This window comes from Oryza brachyantha, chromosome 1 (assembly GCF_000231095.2).
Source record: "Oryza brachyantha chromosome 1, ObraRS2, whole genome shotgun sequence".
NCBI lineage: Eukaryota > Viridiplantae > Streptophyta > Magnoliopsida > Poales > Poaceae > Oryza > Oryza brachyantha.
In genome coordinates this window covers 28,022,009-28,042,617 of record NC_023163.2, presented here as the reverse complement: position 1 = coordinate 28,042,617, position 20,609 = coordinate 28,022,009, and the positions used below count along the sequence as shown (strand labels likewise).

General features: G+C 39.9%; 3 protein-coding genes across 4 annotated transcripts; 2 read left to right on the top strand and 1 right to left on the bottom strand.

Moving 5' to 3' along the window:
- Positions 1-3,534: 3,534 nt before the first annotated feature.
- On the top strand, positions 3,535-5,187 carry LOC102712209 (transcription factor MYB1-like). The gene is made up of 2 exons (XM_006644955.2): positions 3,535-4,062; positions 4,300-5,187. Exons 1-2 carry the CDS (start codon positions 3,573-3,575, stop codon positions 5,043-5,045), a joined length of 1,236 nt encoding a protein of 411 aa, XP_006645018.1. The 5' UTR covers positions 3,535-3,572; the 3' UTR covers positions 5,046-5,187.
- Positions 5,188-10,170: 4,983 nt separating this feature from the next.
- On the top strand, positions 10,171-13,756 carry LOC102715912. Of its 2 annotated transcripts, XM_040525841.1 has the most exons (3): positions 10,171-10,484; positions 10,608-11,128; positions 12,733-13,756. In XM_040525841.1, exons 2-3 carry the CDS (start codon positions 10,626-10,628, stop codon positions 12,953-12,955), a joined length of 726 nt encoding a protein of 241 aa, XP_040381775.1. In that variant the 5' UTR covers positions 10,171-10,484; positions 10,608-10,625; the 3' UTR covers positions 12,956-13,756. The 2 variants fall into 2 exon arrangements, with proteins under 2 accessions (XP_040381775.1, XP_015694193.2); XM_015838707.2 differs by lacking the exon at positions 10,171-10,484 and having other exon boundaries at positions 10,520-11,128.
- A 477-nt stretch (positions 13,757-14,233) lies between these two features.
- LOC102711927 (phosphatidylinositol:ceramide inositolphosphotransferase) lies at positions 14,234-19,915 on the bottom strand. The gene is made up of 12 exons (XM_006644954.2): positions 19,502-19,915; positions 19,323-19,412; positions 16,945-17,031; positions 16,780-16,848; positions 16,092-16,172; positions 15,949-16,020; positions 15,775-15,835; positions 15,592-15,694; positions 15,348-15,443; positions 15,227-15,273; positions 14,990-15,147; positions 14,234-14,762 (listed from the first exon to the last, which is right to left on the bottom strand). The coding sequence occupies exons 1-12, from the start codon at positions 19,532-19,534 to the stop codon at positions 14,682-14,684; spliced, it is 978 nt and encodes a 325-aa protein (XP_006645017.1). The 5' UTR covers positions 19,535-19,915; the 3' UTR covers positions 14,234-14,681.
- Positions 19,916-20,609: the final 694 nt, after the last annotated feature.

Here is a 20,609-nt window from a genome sequence, read left to right as displayed (position 1 = left end):
AGTTTGAGCTGGACTGGAAGTCTGGACTTGAATTCTCTTCAGAAGTTTCTTCATGCATTTTAAGCAACTTATGCATGGACTTCTTTTTTCTCGAAATATCCAGCTTATCTGGCTTTGTATTATAATAATAATGGTGAGTTTGAGAGGGAGGAAAGGAAGAAGCAGATGAGCAATTAGTGCAGGATTAATTGATTATTAATTATTTTAGACTTAAAAAGAAATTAATATAATTTTAAAGAAAAATTTTCTATAAATTCTATAAAAATTCACAATTCAATAGTACAAGAAGTATGCTCACGAAAAATGGAGTAGTTTTCACTCCTTTTTATTACAACAACGAATGCACCCTATTGCCCTAAGGCACCGTTTGTTTCTAGATGGAGGGATATTTCCTTGTTTTTTCATTAGTAGGCTAGCTTTTAAAACTTTAATTGGTGTATTTTTTAAAATGTTATGGAGAATTTTTAAATCAAATTAATTAATTTTCTAAGTTTATAATAACTAACATTTAATTAATTGTGTCAAAAAATCCATCCAAACCATCACCAAGAAAAGCACTCCAATTGGATCCGGCAGGGACGGGACAGAGAACGCATTCCTCGTGCGGGTTTGTTTTTGGGGCAAGGGCTCAATTTCGAGGGTGGGGCCAGGGCCGTTCCGGTCATCCCCGGTTCCGTCCCGCACCATTCCAACCCTAGCTCCAATTGTTTCCCCTTTTTTGGAAAAAAAAATATATGAAATGACTTGTTTTCAAACAAAGAATAATTTATACATACAACTTTTAATATGTCTTCATGTCGATTCAAAAGTAAATGTTGTAAAATAAACTACTACATCTAGTTTCATAATTCTTATTGTTTTGAACAGAGGTGTGATCAAAATTTTAAAACTTTGATTATTAATAAATTTAAAACATTTAGTTTGAAAATACTATGTCAACATGTATACTTGATTCATGAAGAGTATTTCAGAAAAAGTAAATATTTATTATATATATATTATAATAAAAAATTAAGAAAACCGTGTCATTATGCAAAACATCAATAAATATCAAATTGGAGGGAGTGTAATAAGAAAACCGTAAAATCAACTCTAAATTAATTTTTATTATAAGCAGAAGCCAAACCATATGAGCCTCATTCCTGCCACCCTACTCCTTTTGCATCAAACATTTGCTTTCGAAGGTTGCATTATTATGTACAGATTTTTCTCAACTTTTATGCAGAAGCTTTTCGAATTGCTAAATAGTTTTTTTAAAAAAATTTCTACATAGAATTTTATCGTCTCATATTAACAAAATTTTTAATTATATAGTAGTTAATTTTATTGTTTATATTATTAAATAATTATTATCACCATTATATAGTTATTATCGTAACCATCAGAAAATTTTCATCTTCCCAGTGGAACACGACCCAGGTCTTTAACTCACTTAGCCGCATTCGGCATGGAAGAAATGAGGGTAAGTTATTCGGCGCGAAAAATATAGTAATAGATGAGTACATGATTAATTGATTATTAATTATCAAAAATTATAAAATAGATCAATATGATTTTTTAAAGTAACTTTTCTATAGAAAAGTGTCACAAAAAATATATGATTTAATAGTTTAGAAAATATGCGTATAAAATAAACGAGGGAATATCGTTAGTAATGGGTACAGCCAAACTCAGCCTTATTGCTGTTTACTGTTTCAAATGCCTTCTAGTACTTCGTTCTTTTCCGGTATCTTATTTCATCTAACAATGTTGTCTCTGACTTTAAAGTTGAAAAAAGGTTGTCTCTGACTTGTAACAAGGAAGGCCATTTCCAGCATGGGTGGTTCTATTATGGCATTTACAGTGCACTGATTAGATTAGAATGATGTTTATATAAAAATATGAACTAGGTAAATAGAAAATGGAAAAGAGATGTTTCCATCGCATTAATTCATCCAAAGTTCCATACTCTTATGCACGAATTTTGGAATAAGCCATCTTCCTATCATGGTTAAGGAGTCAACTTAGCATCTCAGCCGCTGGATTGAATAACAGGATCAACCAAATAAGTTCCAATTCCATTATCTCAACTACACCAAAAATATTTCGAATTGGTTAAGACTCTCCAGTTTATAGCCCCTTCTATATGGTACCAATTATTTTTTCATTGAATTTACTTCGTTAATAGGCTCACTTGATCAGTCTTTCTGTCTCCTAGACGCCTAGTAAAAAAAAGCCCCCTTTTTCTTTTATTTTCACGCAGGATAAAATATAACATGATAAGTGAATAAATAAAGAACACTACATCCAATAGGGATAACATTAAATTTGAATTTAAATTAGTATTGCTTGCATTAAAAGATTAGTTTCTACTATTATGTAGAGGATATGGAAATTATTAATAATGTCTTGTGTTGTAAATGCATTTTATATCCTTTTCTATTCACACATGTGAATGCTTATATACTAACTATGTCCAAAAAATACTTTATTTTTATTCCTCTTGTTTGTTACTCAAACACTTTATTATTAGAGCAATTATTGTAGGTAAAGTATATGAAAAATAAGGATTGGAAAAGGCTGAGGATAAATGTATCGGTATTTGAAAAACGAGCACATGGTCTTTATAATTGTGTATAGGTGATATAGGTTAAAAGTATATATTTTTTTTGTCGATGGATGGAGTATACAGCAAGATCGTGGGATCCATATCACCGCTTACTCTATCGTTACTGTTTCTGTATCCGTCACATATGTGACCAGTACAGAAAGGCACACAAAGAAAATATATCACTTCCCTACTTCTTCCTGCGTTTTAGCTAGCCAGTGAAAACAAAAGTTTGATTGCGAGCGAATGTCTGGATGGTCTGGCTGTACATGGACGGATCGATCTGGGGAACGAACAAGCGTGAAGTTGACACAGTGACGGTGAAATGTGCAGTTTCGTTAGCCTAGATAGTTAAGTCAGGTTACTGCTGTCAAGGTTTGGTACAGGGAAAGCAACGGCGCCATGCAACTAGCTAGCAAGAGGCGTGAGCACACATGCCACGCATCACCTAACGAACGTAGGCTACTTGTCACGTACCTGACCAAACCTGTTGCTGTCCCGGTGAGTGGCAAAGAACAGCACCATTTTATTACTACGATACGATCAATCCAGCGTATATACGTATATACGTCCATACCAATGCTTAACTTTCCACACCCTAGGCGTTTTTGGGGGACAAGTTGATGCAACAACGCCTTGAAAACGATCTTTCAGAAGAAGAAAAAAAAAGGGTTCTGAAAACGATTTTAGTTCTTCTTTAAATTTTCGAGAGAATTGAAAAACGGCCACGCTACATGAATGAATGGGGAAAGCCGTCAACGATGGATGCTTGAGGGCTCGTTCGAATGGGCTGAAAGCCTGGCCCATATAACAAGGCCCATCTAATAATCGACAGGCCGGGGAGACTCACGCGAGACTGACACTGACAGTATGGGACCCAGAAGTCAGTCAACGAAGGATAGAAAAAGGAAGGGCACACTCCTCCGGAACACTCGCCACAACGAACTACTAGCACGGTAGCACCAACCCCACCGCACCAGCAACCATGTCGTCTGAAACCGCCGTTTCGCCGCCGCCGCCGCCGCCGAATCAACCGGCCGCCGACTCCGCCCATTCCAGCCCCGCCTCCATGACCGACGAGACGCATGGTGCAGGAGTCCATCCCGACGACTCCCAACCGCATCGCTCCTCCTCTTCCTCCTCCTCCCCTCCCGTGGCCGGCGAGGCGCGAGTCCCCGCCCGGTCCCAGCCCCAACCGCACCACCCGTCGCCGCCTCCTTCAGGGGAGGACGAAGATGACGTCGCCGCCGCCGGCCAAATCGCAGCGGGTGACGCCGCGGGGGCAGCGACGGAGGAGCGGGTGAAGGGGCCCTGGTCGTCGGACGAAGACACGCTGCTGAGCAATCTGGTGGAGAAACTCGGGCCGAGAAACTGGACGCTGATAGCTCGCGGCATCCCTGGGCGCTCCGGCAAGTCCTGCCGCCTCCGCTGGTGCAACCAACTCGACCCCCAAGTCAAGCGCAAGCCCTTCACTGGTACCATCTGCAGAATACCTTTCATCCATTCCTGGCAGTTGCATATCTGTATCCTGTGGAACATGTGTCAGTGACCTAAACTTAATCTAAAGAATATTTGTCTCTGCACGACGTCTGTGAGGGCAATGCAATGTTAGTTTGACAGTAGCATTATGGGCATGATACATTTTGCGTTCAGTCAGTTGTGTAGTTTCGTTGCATATATACTTGCTTGTTAAAATATTATTATTTCTGCAGAAGAAGAAGACCGCATTATAATGGCTGCTCATGCTGTACATGGAAACAAGTGGGCGGCTATTGCGAAGCTGTTGGTTGGGAGAACTGATAATGCAATCAAGAACCACTGGAATTCTACCCTGAGGCGTCGGTACTGCACTGGTGGCCGATGCACACAAGGTGGTGTTGTGGAGCGAGCTATTCCGGAGAGGCCTAGGTCAGTTTCAGAAGAACCTTGGCCATTGGGAAATCTTAGTTCCTTAAATGTCAGGGAAGCAATGGAAGCTCCTGCACAGACAGTTTCTGAAAGTTATGTTGGGGCATTGCAAACCGCGGATCAGAATTGCAGAACTGAAGTTGTTGATCCACCTTATCTTGCCCGACCAGTTGCAAAGGTTGGTGCATTCAAACCATACAATGTAGGGCCTGGTCAATCATCACAGAAAGAAAAGTTGGGCTTTGCCACCAGGTTTGACTCAAATCTTCAAGCTTTCAAGCCTGAAAATGGGGTCGGTAAGTTTGTTTATCCTACAAGTTTTGCTGCTGATGTGCCAAATAAATGTGGTCATGGCTGCTGCACTTCTCATGGGCAACTTCGTGAGAACTCATTGCTGGGTCCTGAGTTTAATGAGTTTGAAGATCATCCTCCAATTTCAGATAGTAGTTTTGCTTCATTGGTGTCAGAAATTAGTAGCATTGCCTGGATGAAAAGTGGTTTGCAAAGCAGCGACACCAACAACATAGTGCAGTCATTTCCACCAGCTTAACAGATTAGGATAATGTAAATCAGTGAGATGAAACTTTTGGAGTTGTTTTTTTATATTAAGGTGTAATGAAGACAAACCGCAATTATTGTTGTGAGCTGCATTTTTTGTAGACGGACACTGCATATAGCACATGCAATTCTTACTGTATAGATTTATTTCAGGGGCTCAGTACCCAACTAGGCTAAGCATGGAGGTTCTGCTTAGGCATTGGGACAAGCCTACAACATAAATTGTAGAAAACTTTCAGGCGATCCTAATCATAATCTAATGCTATTTCTAGTTCCCTGTCTGAATAGTAAGAAATCTTATAAATAAAACAAGCCCTCAGCTATGTGAATCTTCTATGTTAGATTCTTTCGTTTACTAGGGAACATGCAGGATCTCTATACGTGGTATGCCTGGCATTAACAAAGTCATCTGTTAAATTAGAACATACTAGCAATAAAATAGTGCCGTCATACAACATTATGATGACAACAAAGAATTAAAATGTGGAAAAAACCATTAGGTTAATCTCTTGGATTTGCACAAATGTTCATTTCCAACTGTTGTCCCTTGAGAGTTGAGATCTAATTTTGTTACTTTTTATTGCATATGCATGACTATTCCTTCTTAGGCAGAATAAACCGTCTGGGCCGTGTAACTGCAATTCGATTCAGTCTACTATGAACACACGACCTTTTCCGATTTAACATCGAAATCAGGGTTTCTTAATGATGGTTGTTTTCATGATTTAGGGCAATTCATATGGTTTACTTCAATGCTTCTAATAACATCTAATACTATAATGGTGAGTTTTAATTTGGCTGCACCAAAATTAGGCTAGATCTGTTCCTGACTGTGAGAAAGTAAGGTTTTCTCCCTTTTCTTGAGAGTTTTTAACCATGCATTACCAGACTCTAATACTCTATTATATGATTGAAATAAAATAAGTAGTTCTAGCTGTTCCGCGTGCTCTTAAAATTCATTTATTATCTAATACTTGCTATCTTATATGTTTATTTCTTTGATGTAGCACTTTAGGAATCATGTAATATTCTATCTTTCACTTTACAGCGAACATTCCTTTCTTGGAAGTATACCGAACCAAAATAATGGTGAGGCAGCAATTTAATTTCATGCCTCTAGAGTTTCACCAATTATTCATGTTTCTCAAATATCAGGTTTCCTTAAGTATTACTGCTTCCACCGTTGTGTATCCTGGTAGGCTTGGTAGATGCTAGATTCATGCATGTATTGTAAATTACTACTTTTGAATTGCTGAGGGCTACCAGGTTTTATGCCTTCTCATCTATGCAGTTATCAGTTATATGAAGTTGTAGATGAATATGTTTTGGTTACCTATTTGTGAACTGTGATAAATGATAATTGATTTGTAGCTAGTACAATCACAAAATCAAAGTAGGCACAAAGTTATTTCGGGCTTGCTTTCATGGCTTTGTACATTCTGCCTTGCACTTATTAGGATAGAGACCAGCATTTACTATCCTGCTTTGCTTGCTTTCAATTTTTCATTTGGGACCAAGTATTGCCATACTCTGATTAATGTCTTAATTGTGAGGAAATGCTGTTATTTTTTTTATGGTTGACCAATGTTCATACCTCTTGGAAGGTGAATGCGCTGGCACATTCATGAGCGGTAAAAAATGAATACTGCCAGAATTACTAAGGTTTGGTCTATCTCCTGTGGTTATTTCTTGTCTTTCATCGTCTCCTTATCATTGCTTGCATTCCTTTTGAGGATTGGTAAACAGTTTCAGCTTTTCTTTCATCTTTGCGTAGTGCGGATGCTTAGCATTTAGCACTTTTTATTTTTATTTTGTTATCTCATTGTTCAAGAAAATTTTCATTAGTATGATATACTTGCAAAGACTGAAAGACACATTTGTTTTCCATGATAGGACCTGGGTTGTAAATCCATTTGTTTATGGACCTGCCCTGCTGTTATCAATATTTATGATCTATGATGTTGCTGGAACTTTTATTTGCCGCACCCTTAATCTAGCCGCATCTAGTAAACACGGGCAGTTAAATATCAGATTATGCAGGCTGCTCTGGAGCTCTTGCCTGTAATTTATGCAGATTTACTATTTAATTGCTGGATGGGATAACTCTTTTGTTTCTGGTTTCTTGATATTCCGTAGACAACGTTTAGACACTAAAGGCTAGTTTCAGAGAGCTGGACCATGCAAAATTGCAACTCCTAAATTATGGAGCATACTGCATGTATGGACTATGTTCTACTTGTCTGTTTCTTGCTGCCAGAGTGGGAGTATTTGCACTCAATCCCTTGTCATGCATGGCTTCGCTTTAACCGGTGAGAAATATCGATGTATGTAATGGCTATACAATCTTTTGGAAGATGAAAGCTGAAGCAGCCTGATGCCAGCTGGTGGGGCCCGGGGACATGTCTTAAATTATTGATATGCATCCTGTCATCCTGATATAAAGATTCTGTATTTCGTGGGTCCGGCTGTGGATGCTGATTGGAAACAACTCGGCGCATCGAAAATTTCGGCACAGTTTATCAGGCAATGGATACAGCCATACAGGGTGCCGCCTAGGCTGGTTTCATGGTGTTGCCTGGGTGGTTGGATTAGTATTTTATCTTTCCAGCAGAGATGGTTTAGATCTCCCTGGATTCCTGCACTCATTGCATGTGTTAGCTTTGAGATAGCATCTGCAAGTATAATTTATTGGATTTTTTTTAGAATCATGGGTGTTCATTCTTCGCCCAGTGCGTACCATCTTCATTCCAGATGGACAATTATGGTTTTTGCTGAGTGATGACTTGTTGATCGTGTGCTGATTTTACACCCAAAAAATGTGTAGGGTTCTCATCAAAAAAAAATGTGTAGGTTTTGGCTGATCTTGCTCGTAGAATATTCTGATATGTTGCTAGTTTGTCAGTCAATCGGCTGGGACGAATTATTAATCTGCGCATGTCTAAAGGTGCTTCCAGCCTTTCGATGACACGAATCTTGTAGTTTGTCAGTTCAGTTCCTCTCATTTGTTCTGTCCCATATAAGCAGGATGGTTTGCTAGCTTAAACATGATGGATGCAAACCGGAAACTACCTTTGTTTTCCAGCAGAAACCAGCGAGCATCGCATAAGCTATTTTGTCTCACCATTGCTGTGGGTAAACTTCTGATGTACGCCTGTTTGCATGCACAGTTCGTTGTCATTTTTTGGGTTTTTAAAAGAAAAATACAAACAACATATTTACAAATGAAAAATAATTTACAAATAAAATTTTTAGATACATGTTCATAGCAATCTAAAAATCTAAATCTAAAAAATAAACTACAGCGAAAAAACTTTAAAATTAACCCAAATTTAATATTAAAATTAAAAAATTGGTTATAGTCGTAAGCAAAAGTCAAAAAGATGAAAATGCTTATGTTTGATGGGTATATTTGACCTTCGGTGACGGTGAAACATTCGGTGCATCTCACATTCAGCTTATAGAGAGCATGTCTTAAAATAACTTTATTTTTCATTTATACACTTACTAATAAAAAACTAAAAGACTAAAATAACTTTTACTTTATTAAATTTTAATATAATTATCCCATATTTTATCTATTTTAATACAGTTATTCTTTATTTTCACATGCTGTAATATAACTATTATTATTTGTTTAGGATAAGTTAGAATTGATACAAATGGTCTTATTTTAAGACGGCTGCATGCTAAGCACATCAATATAAATGGAAATAAACAAGAGCTTTTCTTTTTTTTTCTCTCGTTCCAGCATTCAGAATCTTTTTGTTGCTGGGATCACGCGAAAGATGATATAAATACAGAAGAGAGAGGAGCCGAGGACGGGGTGCACGAGAGTGATGGCGAGTGCTGCTGTGAATCACTGTGAGCGCTATCCTTGCTTGGGAGAAAGCTGAAAAGCAGACATGGAGATGAGAGGGAGGAGCGGCGAGCGGCAAAAAGAGGAGATGGTTCGGGCGGCGCCGCTCTCGAAATATCTCGCAGTGCATATCTATAGGCGGCGGTGGCAATTGCCATCGGTTAATTTGCTACTTGACTGAAAGCCCCGTCATAGTCCAGGTGACGGATGCCATCGTCCAATGATTTGTGACTAGATTTAGGTAAAGTTGAGTGAGTGAAATGTAAAGACTTGATGTTCCTAAAATATGGTGGTCTCTCGTTTGGGTGACCGAGAAAAAAACGAAAAAATATATTTGTAAAACAGTAATTTATTAATATATTTTTTATATATGTATTTTATAATCTAGAAACAAATATTAAAAAATAAAGTATGATGAAAAACTTTAAATCAACTTTAAATGTAAATTAAAAATTTAAATTTATATAATATGAACATAAAAATAAGACGAGACTGATAGGTGTTACGAAGCTTCAGGTTAGCTCTGCTTAAAGGTTAGAGTAAGATTAAGGTGGTGGCTTTGTCTACCATAAAATTCCTAGGCAAACAGGTGTCCACAGGATCAAATTCAAGTTGACGGGCCCCTGTACGTGAGATTTTCCGTGAAGCAAAAACCCGTGGATGGTCAATTTCTTCTCTCCCATCACATGAGTCTTCGACTGTTCTCTACTCTGCTGCTGACAGCTGACACCAAGCCCGCCTCATACTCCCCATTTCTTGAATTTTTTTTAAAATAATATTATTTTAATAGAAAATCGTAAGATTATAGACCATGCATGAAAAATACAATTTTAGGGGTCTGTCGAACTGCCATAGTTCGATAGGCCCCTATCGAATTATGGTAGTTCAACAGGCCCTCCACAGGTGCTTGTCGAACAACACATCGCTCGACTGAAGCAGTAGGGGGCCTGTCAACCTTTGGCAGTTCGATAGGCCCCCTGTCAACGTTTGGCAGTTCGATAGGGGGCCTGTCAATCTTTGGTAGTTCGACAGCCCCCTCAACGCTAGGTGGTGGGCCCTGTCGAACTGTGGGTGTTTGATAGGGTCTCCTCTCGAACAGCAGCAGTTCGACAGAGCTCAAATCGAACATCCGTTCGACAGGATGTTAAAATTGTGATTTTCTACATATACCTCTAATCTTGAATTTTCTATTAAAATAATATTATTTCTAAAACAAAATTCCCATTTCTTCTCCTCTTCTCTTCCCCTTCGTCCCCGACAATCATGCCAACTCCGCAAAGTCTTTTCCTTTTGCCAATCTATCTTTCGCCTACTTTCTTATTCTTTCTATCGATTTTTCCCACTTACGCAACCTCTCGCTGCGCCAGTGTGGATCAAGAATCAGCTTAAAAATCGAATCTTTTGTAGTTTTGGGCACCTAATGCCTCATCTCTCGTCGGTAGGAGTATATTTCAATTCGTTTTTTGGAGTTTAGAGCCTAGCAGCTCCCGTGATCGGCCGCATTGCTTGCGTGGTGGCATCGTCAGCTCTGGGTTCTTGGGCGCTGCTTTGGAGGCACCTGCAACTGCAAGAGTGGTATTTAGTGCTCCCTTTCGGTGATTCTTGTTTGCTTGCTCCTTTATTTACTCTGGTCCGGATTTGGTATGGAAGCAATTTCGTTTGATTCTTTTCCTTCTATTGAATTGTTTTTTTTGGTAGGTTTGTTTGGCGAGAGTAATGGTGAACAACGGTGAGCAGGCGGTGGTGATCGCCGCCGCGGCGGATCCTAGCGCGGAGCCGGCCCGCCACGTTGGCGGCGGCGGCGGCGGGACGGGGCTTGCGGAGGAGAGCTCGGATGAGGATAAGGGGAGCCAGCGCTTCTCCGACGCGGAGGAGCACTCATGGCGCTCGCACTCGCGTCAGGACTCCGCCGCCCTGGAGGACTTCATCTCGACGTGCGCGTCCGTCCGCTCCGGCGCCGGGGACGCGGAGGGGGCCGGCAGGAAGTCGTGCGTGTCGGAGTGCTCTCTGGACGACGTGGACCTTGAGGCCGGGCTGGCCGAGATCACCAAGGGCAGCCCGGACACAGTCGAGAGGAATTGCCGCATCTGCCACCTCGGGCTCGAGAGCGCCGCCGCCGAGTCCGGCTCCGGCATGTCTCTCGGCTGCTCCTGCAAGGATGATCTCTCCTGCGCGCACAAGCAGTGCGCTGAGACTTGGTTCAAGATCAGGGGAAACAGGTAAGCTCAGCTGCTGCTAATTCTGCGGTTAACTTCTGGTGAATACCATTGTCTGTTAAATTTCGAACGAAAAAAATCTTCTTATCTGTTAATATCATGCACAAACATACGAATAGTTTTTTATTACTATGTGTTTGTGTTGGGAGTTCTCTGTAATTGTAAGCTGCGAGACTTTGTGGAAGTGGATGGATTATCTTTAGTACGAAATGTTCCTTGTTCTTTTTTTTTTTACTTTATTTAGGTAGTTCTATGAAGGATAGAATGTGATGTGAGAGGTAAGGGCAAAGTGGAGTATGATTTAACCAGTAGGCTCTAGGGAAAGCTTAGGAATCCCAACATGGTGTAGAACATTTCAGATGGAGGATAAAGTTGGATTCCTTTCAATCTACTTTTCTCTTGCAGATTCTTGTGTATAACTATCTTGATCCACAAAAGTGGAAGCGCTGACAAATGTTCTGTTTGATCTGTTGACATTTTCTTTGTTGTGGTGGTCTAGACTCTAGAGGCAAGGCTAGGGTGCCACCTTCCTAAAAGAATGATAGTACTTATATACTTCAACATGGACATTATGGCCAATAACAGTTAAATGCCGGTCTTTGCATTAAGAGATAATGGGCTACTTTTACTTGACAATGAACACCAAGGAATGAGACTGTCAAAATTCACAGTTATAATACATATTGATAATATATTAAGATACAGCAATAGAATGGTTCTTATCCTATCCTTGCTCTTCAAATCATTTGATGTGGATGTGCCATGCAGAACCAACATGCATGAAAATAAATTTGCATGAAGGCATCATCTGTAAGCAACTGAAATGATAGGAGTTTTTTTTTAAAAAAAATACAAGATTTTGAAGAGAAAAATAATAGATAGCATCCGGATGTGTGGGTTTCTCCCAATACATATTTTGAACTGTTTTAGTGACACTGTTTCTACTATTTCTTTTATTGTGCAATTTTATGTTTTATCAAAAAAAAATTATGGATGGCTTTTGGTAAATGCTAGGTCAGATCTCTGAATTAAGGTTGGAACCAGTCTAATATTGTGGACAACTTTTCGTAAATGCTAGGTCAGAGCTCTGAATTAAGGTTGAAACCAGTCTTTGTGTTACTGTTGAAGGGATTTTTTTTAGACAAGGAAGATGATTACATCTCCAGCCATTGAAGGGAATATAATATTGAAAGTGGGAACCTATTCTTATGCATGGTAGATTGTAAACTTGGGTTTTATCACCTCAATTTAGGCGAGGGTCTAGAGTCGGAATAAGATATGCAGAGAATGTTTCATCATTCTGACCAAACTACAAGCATAATATCCATGCCACCTATCCCAAAATTGATATCTTCATTGATCCGTGTTAAGATATAACTGGACTTGTGCCCTTCAACTCCATATTGTGCTCTGATAGTGGTTCAAAAGAAATGTATCAATTATTAGCATTCATAATGTTTGTACTCTCTTTGTATTGTAGGGGCATAAAAGGATAGGCTATCAATTCATCCTTATGATTTGTAACATAACTACATAATCATAACCTCATTTTGTGCTTTTGCAATTGAAATTTAGAAAATTAAAATGCTCCATGTTCCTTGTTTTAGGATCTGCGAGATCTGTGGCTCAACTGCATGCAATGTGGTAGGTCTTGGTGATGCCGAGTTCATTGAGCAGTGGAATGAATCAAGCAACACTGCAGCTTCACAAGCGCCTTCCAGTGAACCCCGCAGATTTTGGCAAGGCCACCGGTTTCTCAACTTCCTTCTTGCTTGCATGGTGTTTGCTTTTGTTATATCTTGGCTCTTTCACTTCAATGTCCCTGGCTGAGCTTTCGAAAAGATTTCCGTAATAAAATCTTGAAAGCCATTGTTAGAAATACTGGCCAGCATCAGGAAATCAAAAAGGATGCTGAGCTGTACCGAAAATTTGAAGGGGGCGTTGGATAACAGGAAGGTTGATGTTAATTTCGTAGAAAGTTTATGGTAACATCCAGGAAAGAAGGGCAGGTCATAGTATGAAGATTTGATCATGGTGAGCAAATGTGAATTGTGATTGATCATCGGATCATCGGTGGTTGAATTGAAAGCAGAGAAAAGAAAGATTCCATGCTTCGTTAACATTAGCATGGTTGCAACAAGTTCTGTTATGTGCATTTTAATGTTTTTCCTTTTTTACATTTTTATTGCAATTCAGATATATAGGTGGACTATCAAGTTTTCTTGGAATACAGAAATTCAAATGAATATTGTGGGCAGCACAGTAATTCCTGTGGATTGTGGAATACGAACTGCGTCATGTTTACAAGAGCTACTTAACGGATTTGGTTTCTCCAAAAAGAAATACACTGTGAGAGTGAGCCCAGCAGAAATCAGCTCGAAGATTTTTGGGTGGGCCGAAGATTTTGCTTGTTTAAATGACCAAGATTTGTGTTGGAGTGACCGCAGGACGTTCTTTGGGGTGCACAGAGTAACATGCAAGTCGCAGGAATTCTGGGATGAGGACGTAATCAGCCAGTCGAGCAACATTCAGGAATGAGCAATCAAACTGAACGGAGAAGGCTGTAAACGTAGAAAAAATAATTGCTATTTCCAACCGATACTGAATTTTGTGAAACTGCTAAAAAGAAATCCTACGAATCATTTTGTGAAACTGCTGAATTTTGCTATTCCAACCGAAACAATCTCAACCAGCTGATCAGCCACATCTTGCTCTACAATACATGACGTGCGTGTCATTCGGCGCACTCGGGCGATGAGCCTCTGAAGCCTGAACCGCTGCACATGGAGTGACGCGGGCGTGCAGGCGCTGCTGCGAACAGCGAGGCCATCGATGAGCGCGCGTCGCGTGCCCCATCGTGCACGGAACGCCACGTTTGCGTGCGCTTATTTATGCCGTCGTCGCACGCATCGCGGGGTCGGTCGCACCACGCATCAGAGCGCTTTTGCTTTTAGGTCGCCTTGCCCGTGAGGCAACTCGTCCCTCGTGAGGCCCGTGGCCTTTCGCCACACGACTCGCTCTACTCCCCCATGAACATTCAAAGGTGCCTGCCAACCCGCGCCACTGGCTCGAACGGCCCGGGCAACACATGACACATCCCATATACAATGACCAGTCGGCGATAGATATATCATATATGAATATATCCATGCCAAGATTAAGCTAAAGCTCATCACTGTGGCAATATATATACAGAGCGAGAAGCATTTTTCCCAAATGAACCTGAGAGGGTCAACCCCATAATCTAAAAGTGAGAAAAGAGAACTAGAGATTCGATACAATCATACAAGGTGCAAAACTGTAATGGCAGCCTGAGAAAAGCCACTGGGAGACTTCAGACTCTGATTCCTTTGCAGTCCCTAGCACTGGTTGAGCGCCTGGCTTTGTCTCATTCATCTTTGAACATATTGCCATGGCGGACAGACAAAATGCAAGGGGCAAGCACCTGAGAAGCCATTCATCACACAGAGGCAACCAGGCATTCTTTTGTCTCCTAGCAGATTCCCCCGTCAATGTGAAAGACAACTAGACAAGCCGCCTGATGAAAAGCAGCAGATCATGTGCCATTGGGAGTGGCATCAGAGAGTGTGTGGTTGATGTCCTCACCATGTTTTCCGTTCATCTGCACACGTTGCCGCTGGTATAACCGGCAATAGATACGTTATGTAAAAATATCAAAATGGTCATATAAGTTGCTAGATAGTAAAGGACTTGTGGTTATGTTGCAACTGAACTACAAATAAAATATAAATATATCATTGTTAGACGAAAATGTTGTGATTGTTGAGCGACAAAAGCTCCCAAAATTTGAAGTTAATTTGAAAATTAAAAAGAAGACAAAAGCTGATAAATAATCTATAATACCCGATCAGTAGAATCGACAGTGTTTCCGTTTAACAATTTATGGAACTCCTCCATCTTGCTATCCTTCTCCAGTTTATGGATCTCTTCCTTCGTTCTGCCATCTTTATCTTTCGTTGTAACTGGAAGCAAAGATAATCCGTTTGTGCGATCTGGCATTTCTGCAGAATTGGCAGTAAAGATTGTTACAGAATGAACCACGTGGACAATTCTGCATATAAAAGGTGGATAAAAGGATACCTGGTAGCTTATTGTCAACAAAGAATACGACCAAATTGACAGTATACCTGAAGATAAATAGGGTATCAAAGTTCGATGCCACCGCAAGAAATCATATTACATAAATGAAATTTTATCCTACCAAGCAACAATAACATCCACACTGTAATGCTTGCGAGAAGCAATTATAAGAATACTCTGAATTATAGCCATCAGCCAAGCAAGGAGCTTAATCAACCTAGAAAAACAAGAATCACCAATGAGATTAGAACATGTGGACAGAGTGGTGAGTTAGCATGCAACAGAGACCAAATTTAGATACACATTGCAAGCACAAACCCCCAGAGAAAGAGAAACGCAAGCAAACACACACTACATTTTAATACCTCTTTGATCCATACTTATGGTATGTGCGCACGAAAACAAGAGTAAAGATCATGTGAGATGAAAAAATTAGATCACCACAACCAAAAAGCACTCCGCGAGGAACTGCAAAGGATAAATAAAAAATTAAAATGGTTTTCCACCCATAAGGTAAAAACAGTCAACACAACAAATGAAAGGCTTACAGTTGATCAGAAGCACTTCAAGTGCATTATGGGGCGGTGGAAGAGTGGCCAGTTTTGAGCCCTACAAAAATGAATTAAGATAAATGGCTTCAGTATGCCTCCATGTGCACTAAAGACTTATAACAGTATATAGTTCACTTGGATGATTTAGCTATGACGAGAAATTAAGGTTACCTCACGACAGTGATAATTTGGACCTGGGAGCTGAGTGGAATAGAAAGTAATAATCCGCAAAAATTGTGAAGCCTGAAGGAAACAAAGGAGAACATCATTTTTAGATCATGATTATAACTAAGACATGGGACAGACACACTTACAACTAAAAAGGCCAGCACCCTGCGCCAGAGTAGAACAGTGTAGAAACGTTTGCTATGATAAATAAAAGGGTGAAAACTCCACTGCAAAAGCATAAACACTGTCAGTCCATTACATGTTTGTATGATCAAGCATCAGACGGAAGTAGCATAAGAAATCAAATTCAGTAGATGCGGAGAGGAGCAAATCACCTAAATGCCTCTAGTACAATACACCACAAAAGAAGTGCATTTCACCATTTTAACATCTTAATTGTACAACAAATAGCTTCGAAAACCATTTTTATCCTTATAGATTGTAGAGATAAAGAAATTGCTAAAAGGATCAAACTTCTGTACAGTAGTACATACTACATACTGGAGACACCAATAATTTGTCAGAGCACAATTGACCAACCCATAGTCAGTATTGTACAAAATCTCACTAAGCTAAATCATCTAACTAATTTTTTGGTTTCATAAATCAATCTGGATAGCCACCACTCATATTGTTATAAATCAATCTGGATAACCACCGTTCATATTGTTATAAATCAATCTGGATAACCAACACTTCTCATATTTTTCTCAATGATATTCTTTTCAAATTGTGTTGGATAATTCTCAATATTATTAATTCTAGCAAAATTACGAAATATGCATAAATTCTGCAATGAATGATCATATACAATTAATAGAAATAGTCACCTACCAACAGGAAGGAAATGAAGATGAACGTGAACACACTCTCGCTAAGGTAACCTTTGTCTTGTCCAAGTTCCTAAAAACAGAGAGAAGTTGCCACCAGTGGCAGGAACAAATCAATGCCAGAGTTCTTTGATGGATATGAAATAAATTACATAACCAGGCCACATACCGGAAGGGCCATGAATCCCAAGTCCTGGAGCAGTGGCCCAGGCCGATGCAAGTAATGTACTCCTCGAGCAGCCAGTCCATGAATGTACTAATTATAAGTAAAATCATTGCATGAATTTTTCAAAAATCATCCATTAATGCAATGATAATATTGTGTAAGAAGTAAATTTTGTGAAGACGATGAACAATGAAAGCCGGATATTATGATTTTTTTCACACTCCCAAAAGAGAACCTGGAGAAAAATACTAGGAAAAATAATTTATATCAGCAGGTAACCAACATTTTGAATTGCAACCTATCAAGCTGTATGGGAAATTATCTCATGCTCTCCTAGCAGTTAGTTTCATTCTTTCCCCGTTCAATACAGAACTACACTCTAAAATTCTTACATATCAAAGGAAGTTGATGACAATATGGAACCAAAAACATGGAGGAAAAGGTCATATGAGAGATTACAGCAGTATAGGCAGATTGCTAGGGCATGATACACGCTACACACCAAACAGTACCCTTAAATAGAACCAGCTAGCTCAAAATACATGTGTGCACGATATATTTACGTGTCAAGAGGATAGGCTGCACCTAGGTTCAAATGAATTCATCTCCTACAGTTCTCAAGTCCAAATAGTGCAAGTTCTGCTATCCATTCTTGATGCCAACTTATTATATTTAATTATTATATTTCGTAATAGATTTTACCTGCTACAGCACAAGTGAATATGTAATGTATCTGAAGATTACTCCATCGATGTCCAATTCATTCCCAGAATGACACCAATAACAGTTTCAAGGAGACTCAAGAGAAGAAACATCGTAGTTTATGTACTCCCTCCATCCCAATCCCATAATGTAAGGGATTTTGCCCCTTCCAGCTTGTCCGAAAACATAAGGAATTTTGAGATATTAGTTGTCCCATCAATCAATTCTAATTCAAATTTCTTCACACCTTTACCCCCCCCCCCAACCAGCTCTCATTTAATAAGGGTATACTAGTCTTTTCTGTCAAACCTTAGCTTTCTCCAAAAGATGGTGTAATCCTTTATATTATGGGATGAATTGAGTACTAACTAGTAAGTGCACTGACTTTGTCAAAAGAATTCAAAACAGAAAATGAATACTTGAAAAATCTAGGCAAACATAAGAGGTAATTTATCTGGCATGTTCACAAGACGGACCAACAAGCTACTTGTCTCAAAGTGCCTAAGCAAGTAAGCAGTGGAAATATTGGGGATGACGTGAGGCAAAAATTTCACCCCACAATACGACAATCGTCATTGTATATTGCTTTCGGCCTTGACTCCAGATCAACTGAGATTTGAAAAATAGATTCCCGACTCTTGTACTGCTCCCTCTGTTATAAGAATATGGGTTGTATGGTAAAAATAAGGTTGACATAATGAGGTAGGTGCGAAAATCAAATGAGAGATGGTTGTGATTGGTTGATTTGATGAATTAGACAGAGATGTCCTTACAGCATATCCAAAAGGTGTCTAAAATTGATCCCTGAAACTTAATTTTGAGAATTAGGCTAGAATTTGTACATTCTTTCTCTAATCTTAATTCATCTTGGCCGACTTGTTGGTCGGCCCAACCAAAAAAAGAATTAGGCTAGAAAAATATCTCCAATAGGTTCTCAAGTCTCTTCCCAATATTTACACATGTCTAAAATCAGCTCTCTCGTATCCTAAATTTGAGGAAAAAATATGTGTTCCCAATACAAGTTATTCAGTTTGGGGCTTCTATTGGAGGAGTGTGTATTTTTGTTATGTCCAATGTTTTTCTGGATGAAACCAATACAAGGTTTTGAGAAGTAAAGTATTAGCATTATCTTAGAGATGCTCTTATATTCTTAGACAAGTTCAAACTTTAGATGCCTTTGTATTTCTGGATGGAGCGAGTACTATACATGGATTTGCAGTAGTCTCATCAAACTCTGAATTTTGTCTGTTTGAGGACATATCATATAATCGATTAAATGTTATTTCCATCTGCGATACTCCCCTCGTGACTAACAACAAATTGATATTCCCATAAAAGGTATGGACAGATAGTTTTCATGCAAATGTTCAGTAAGCCACCCTTACTCAAGGTCTCGAGCAGATATACCACGATTAGGTGATACAGCTACATCCTGTAGACAGTGTTGAAATAGGATTCGTACCAGTCCCCAAATCCAGCTCTAAAATTAGCAGAGTGTAGGACGCAGAAATAACTATAAAATTTTAGATAATTGAACGACCAAAAAATGTAAAGGTCTCAACCACGTGCAATATCAAAAATTTTCAAACACGCAGAATATAGTATTCATGAATTACAACCACAAATATGGCAATTATGCACACGGAGGACAGAACCAACGGAAATAAACTGAAGTTCACCTGAAACACCAATCCGGCAAGGAGCAAGCGCCACTTCTCGAACAGGAGCTGCAATTCCACCGACGTCTCCGCACTCACCTTCCTCCATAGCTGCGCAAACGCGGATTTTCAAAAAAATCACAAACGGCAGCTATGATATCCAAACGGACCAAACCCAACATGTGCCAACGAATCGACACCTTGGTAGCCTCCCGAGCGATGTAAATCGCCATGGCCGCGACTCTCGCTCCTCGCCCGCCGCCTACAGCTACAGCCTGGCGGGTTCACACCCATGCTCCGATCCGCGCATCACTGCCGGGATCGCGGCATCTCGTCGCGCCAGGTCTCGCCACCTCGAGGACCGCCGCGAGATCGCCGCCGCCGAGCGGGGGAGACAGTACCCTCGAGCAGCTAGCTCTGGGGGCCTTCTCGAGGGGGGCAGTGGCGACCGGCGCTAATGCAATTTTCCGGCGACGCGGCGAGTGAGGGCGGCGATGGTCAGGCGCTCAGGCCGCCGCGGAGGAGAGTCACGCGGCGACGGCGTCGACGGTTTGAATCCGGGAGGGGAGGGGTGGGTTCGATGAACAAAAGGGTCAGCAGGGTGGGCGTTTTGGTAAAATATGGTGGGTTTAAGGAACTGACCACTTTATTAAGCGGGGCAGTTGCGCTTTTTTTTTCTTTTCTTTTTGGAATTTATCAGTGTTTCCAATATTCCAACTCAGCCTGTGCCGTCAGAATTATAACACGTCGGTGCATTGAAATGGAACATAAAATTTAAAGTATTATGGAAAAAAAAAAGGCTCTCATTAGTCTCACGGGAGATTTTTAATCCATCGTTTATTTGTTTGTTTCGTTGGAAGTCAGTTGAGCGCAGAGAAATAACAGAGAACTCGGTTTAACTAGTAGATATAAAGAAATAATTTGAATACTTTGATGCGTAAATTTTGTAGATTTTGACCTAAAATCTTAATGTTCATGAGGCAAAGAAAAGAGTTGAGAGACAACTCAAAAAATTTCAAAGGGTTTTTTCTTTGGTCTATCAGTCAAGACTAGTTAGATTTGGCCACGAGAAACCAACTGGGGCCTAGCCCAGTTTAGACACCTGGCCTCCACAAACTATTTAGGTAAATCGGATCTAATGATTTTTGTGTGATTCATATAAAGTTATGCTAGGCTCCTTTTATCTATTCTTAAATTTTTGTTTCATGTAGTTCAATTAAACGGTCATTCTAGTATATTTTCTGTGTTTCTTAATTCTATGTTTTACATTTACTTTGTTTTTTAAATCCTGAATGTTTTTGCAATTAT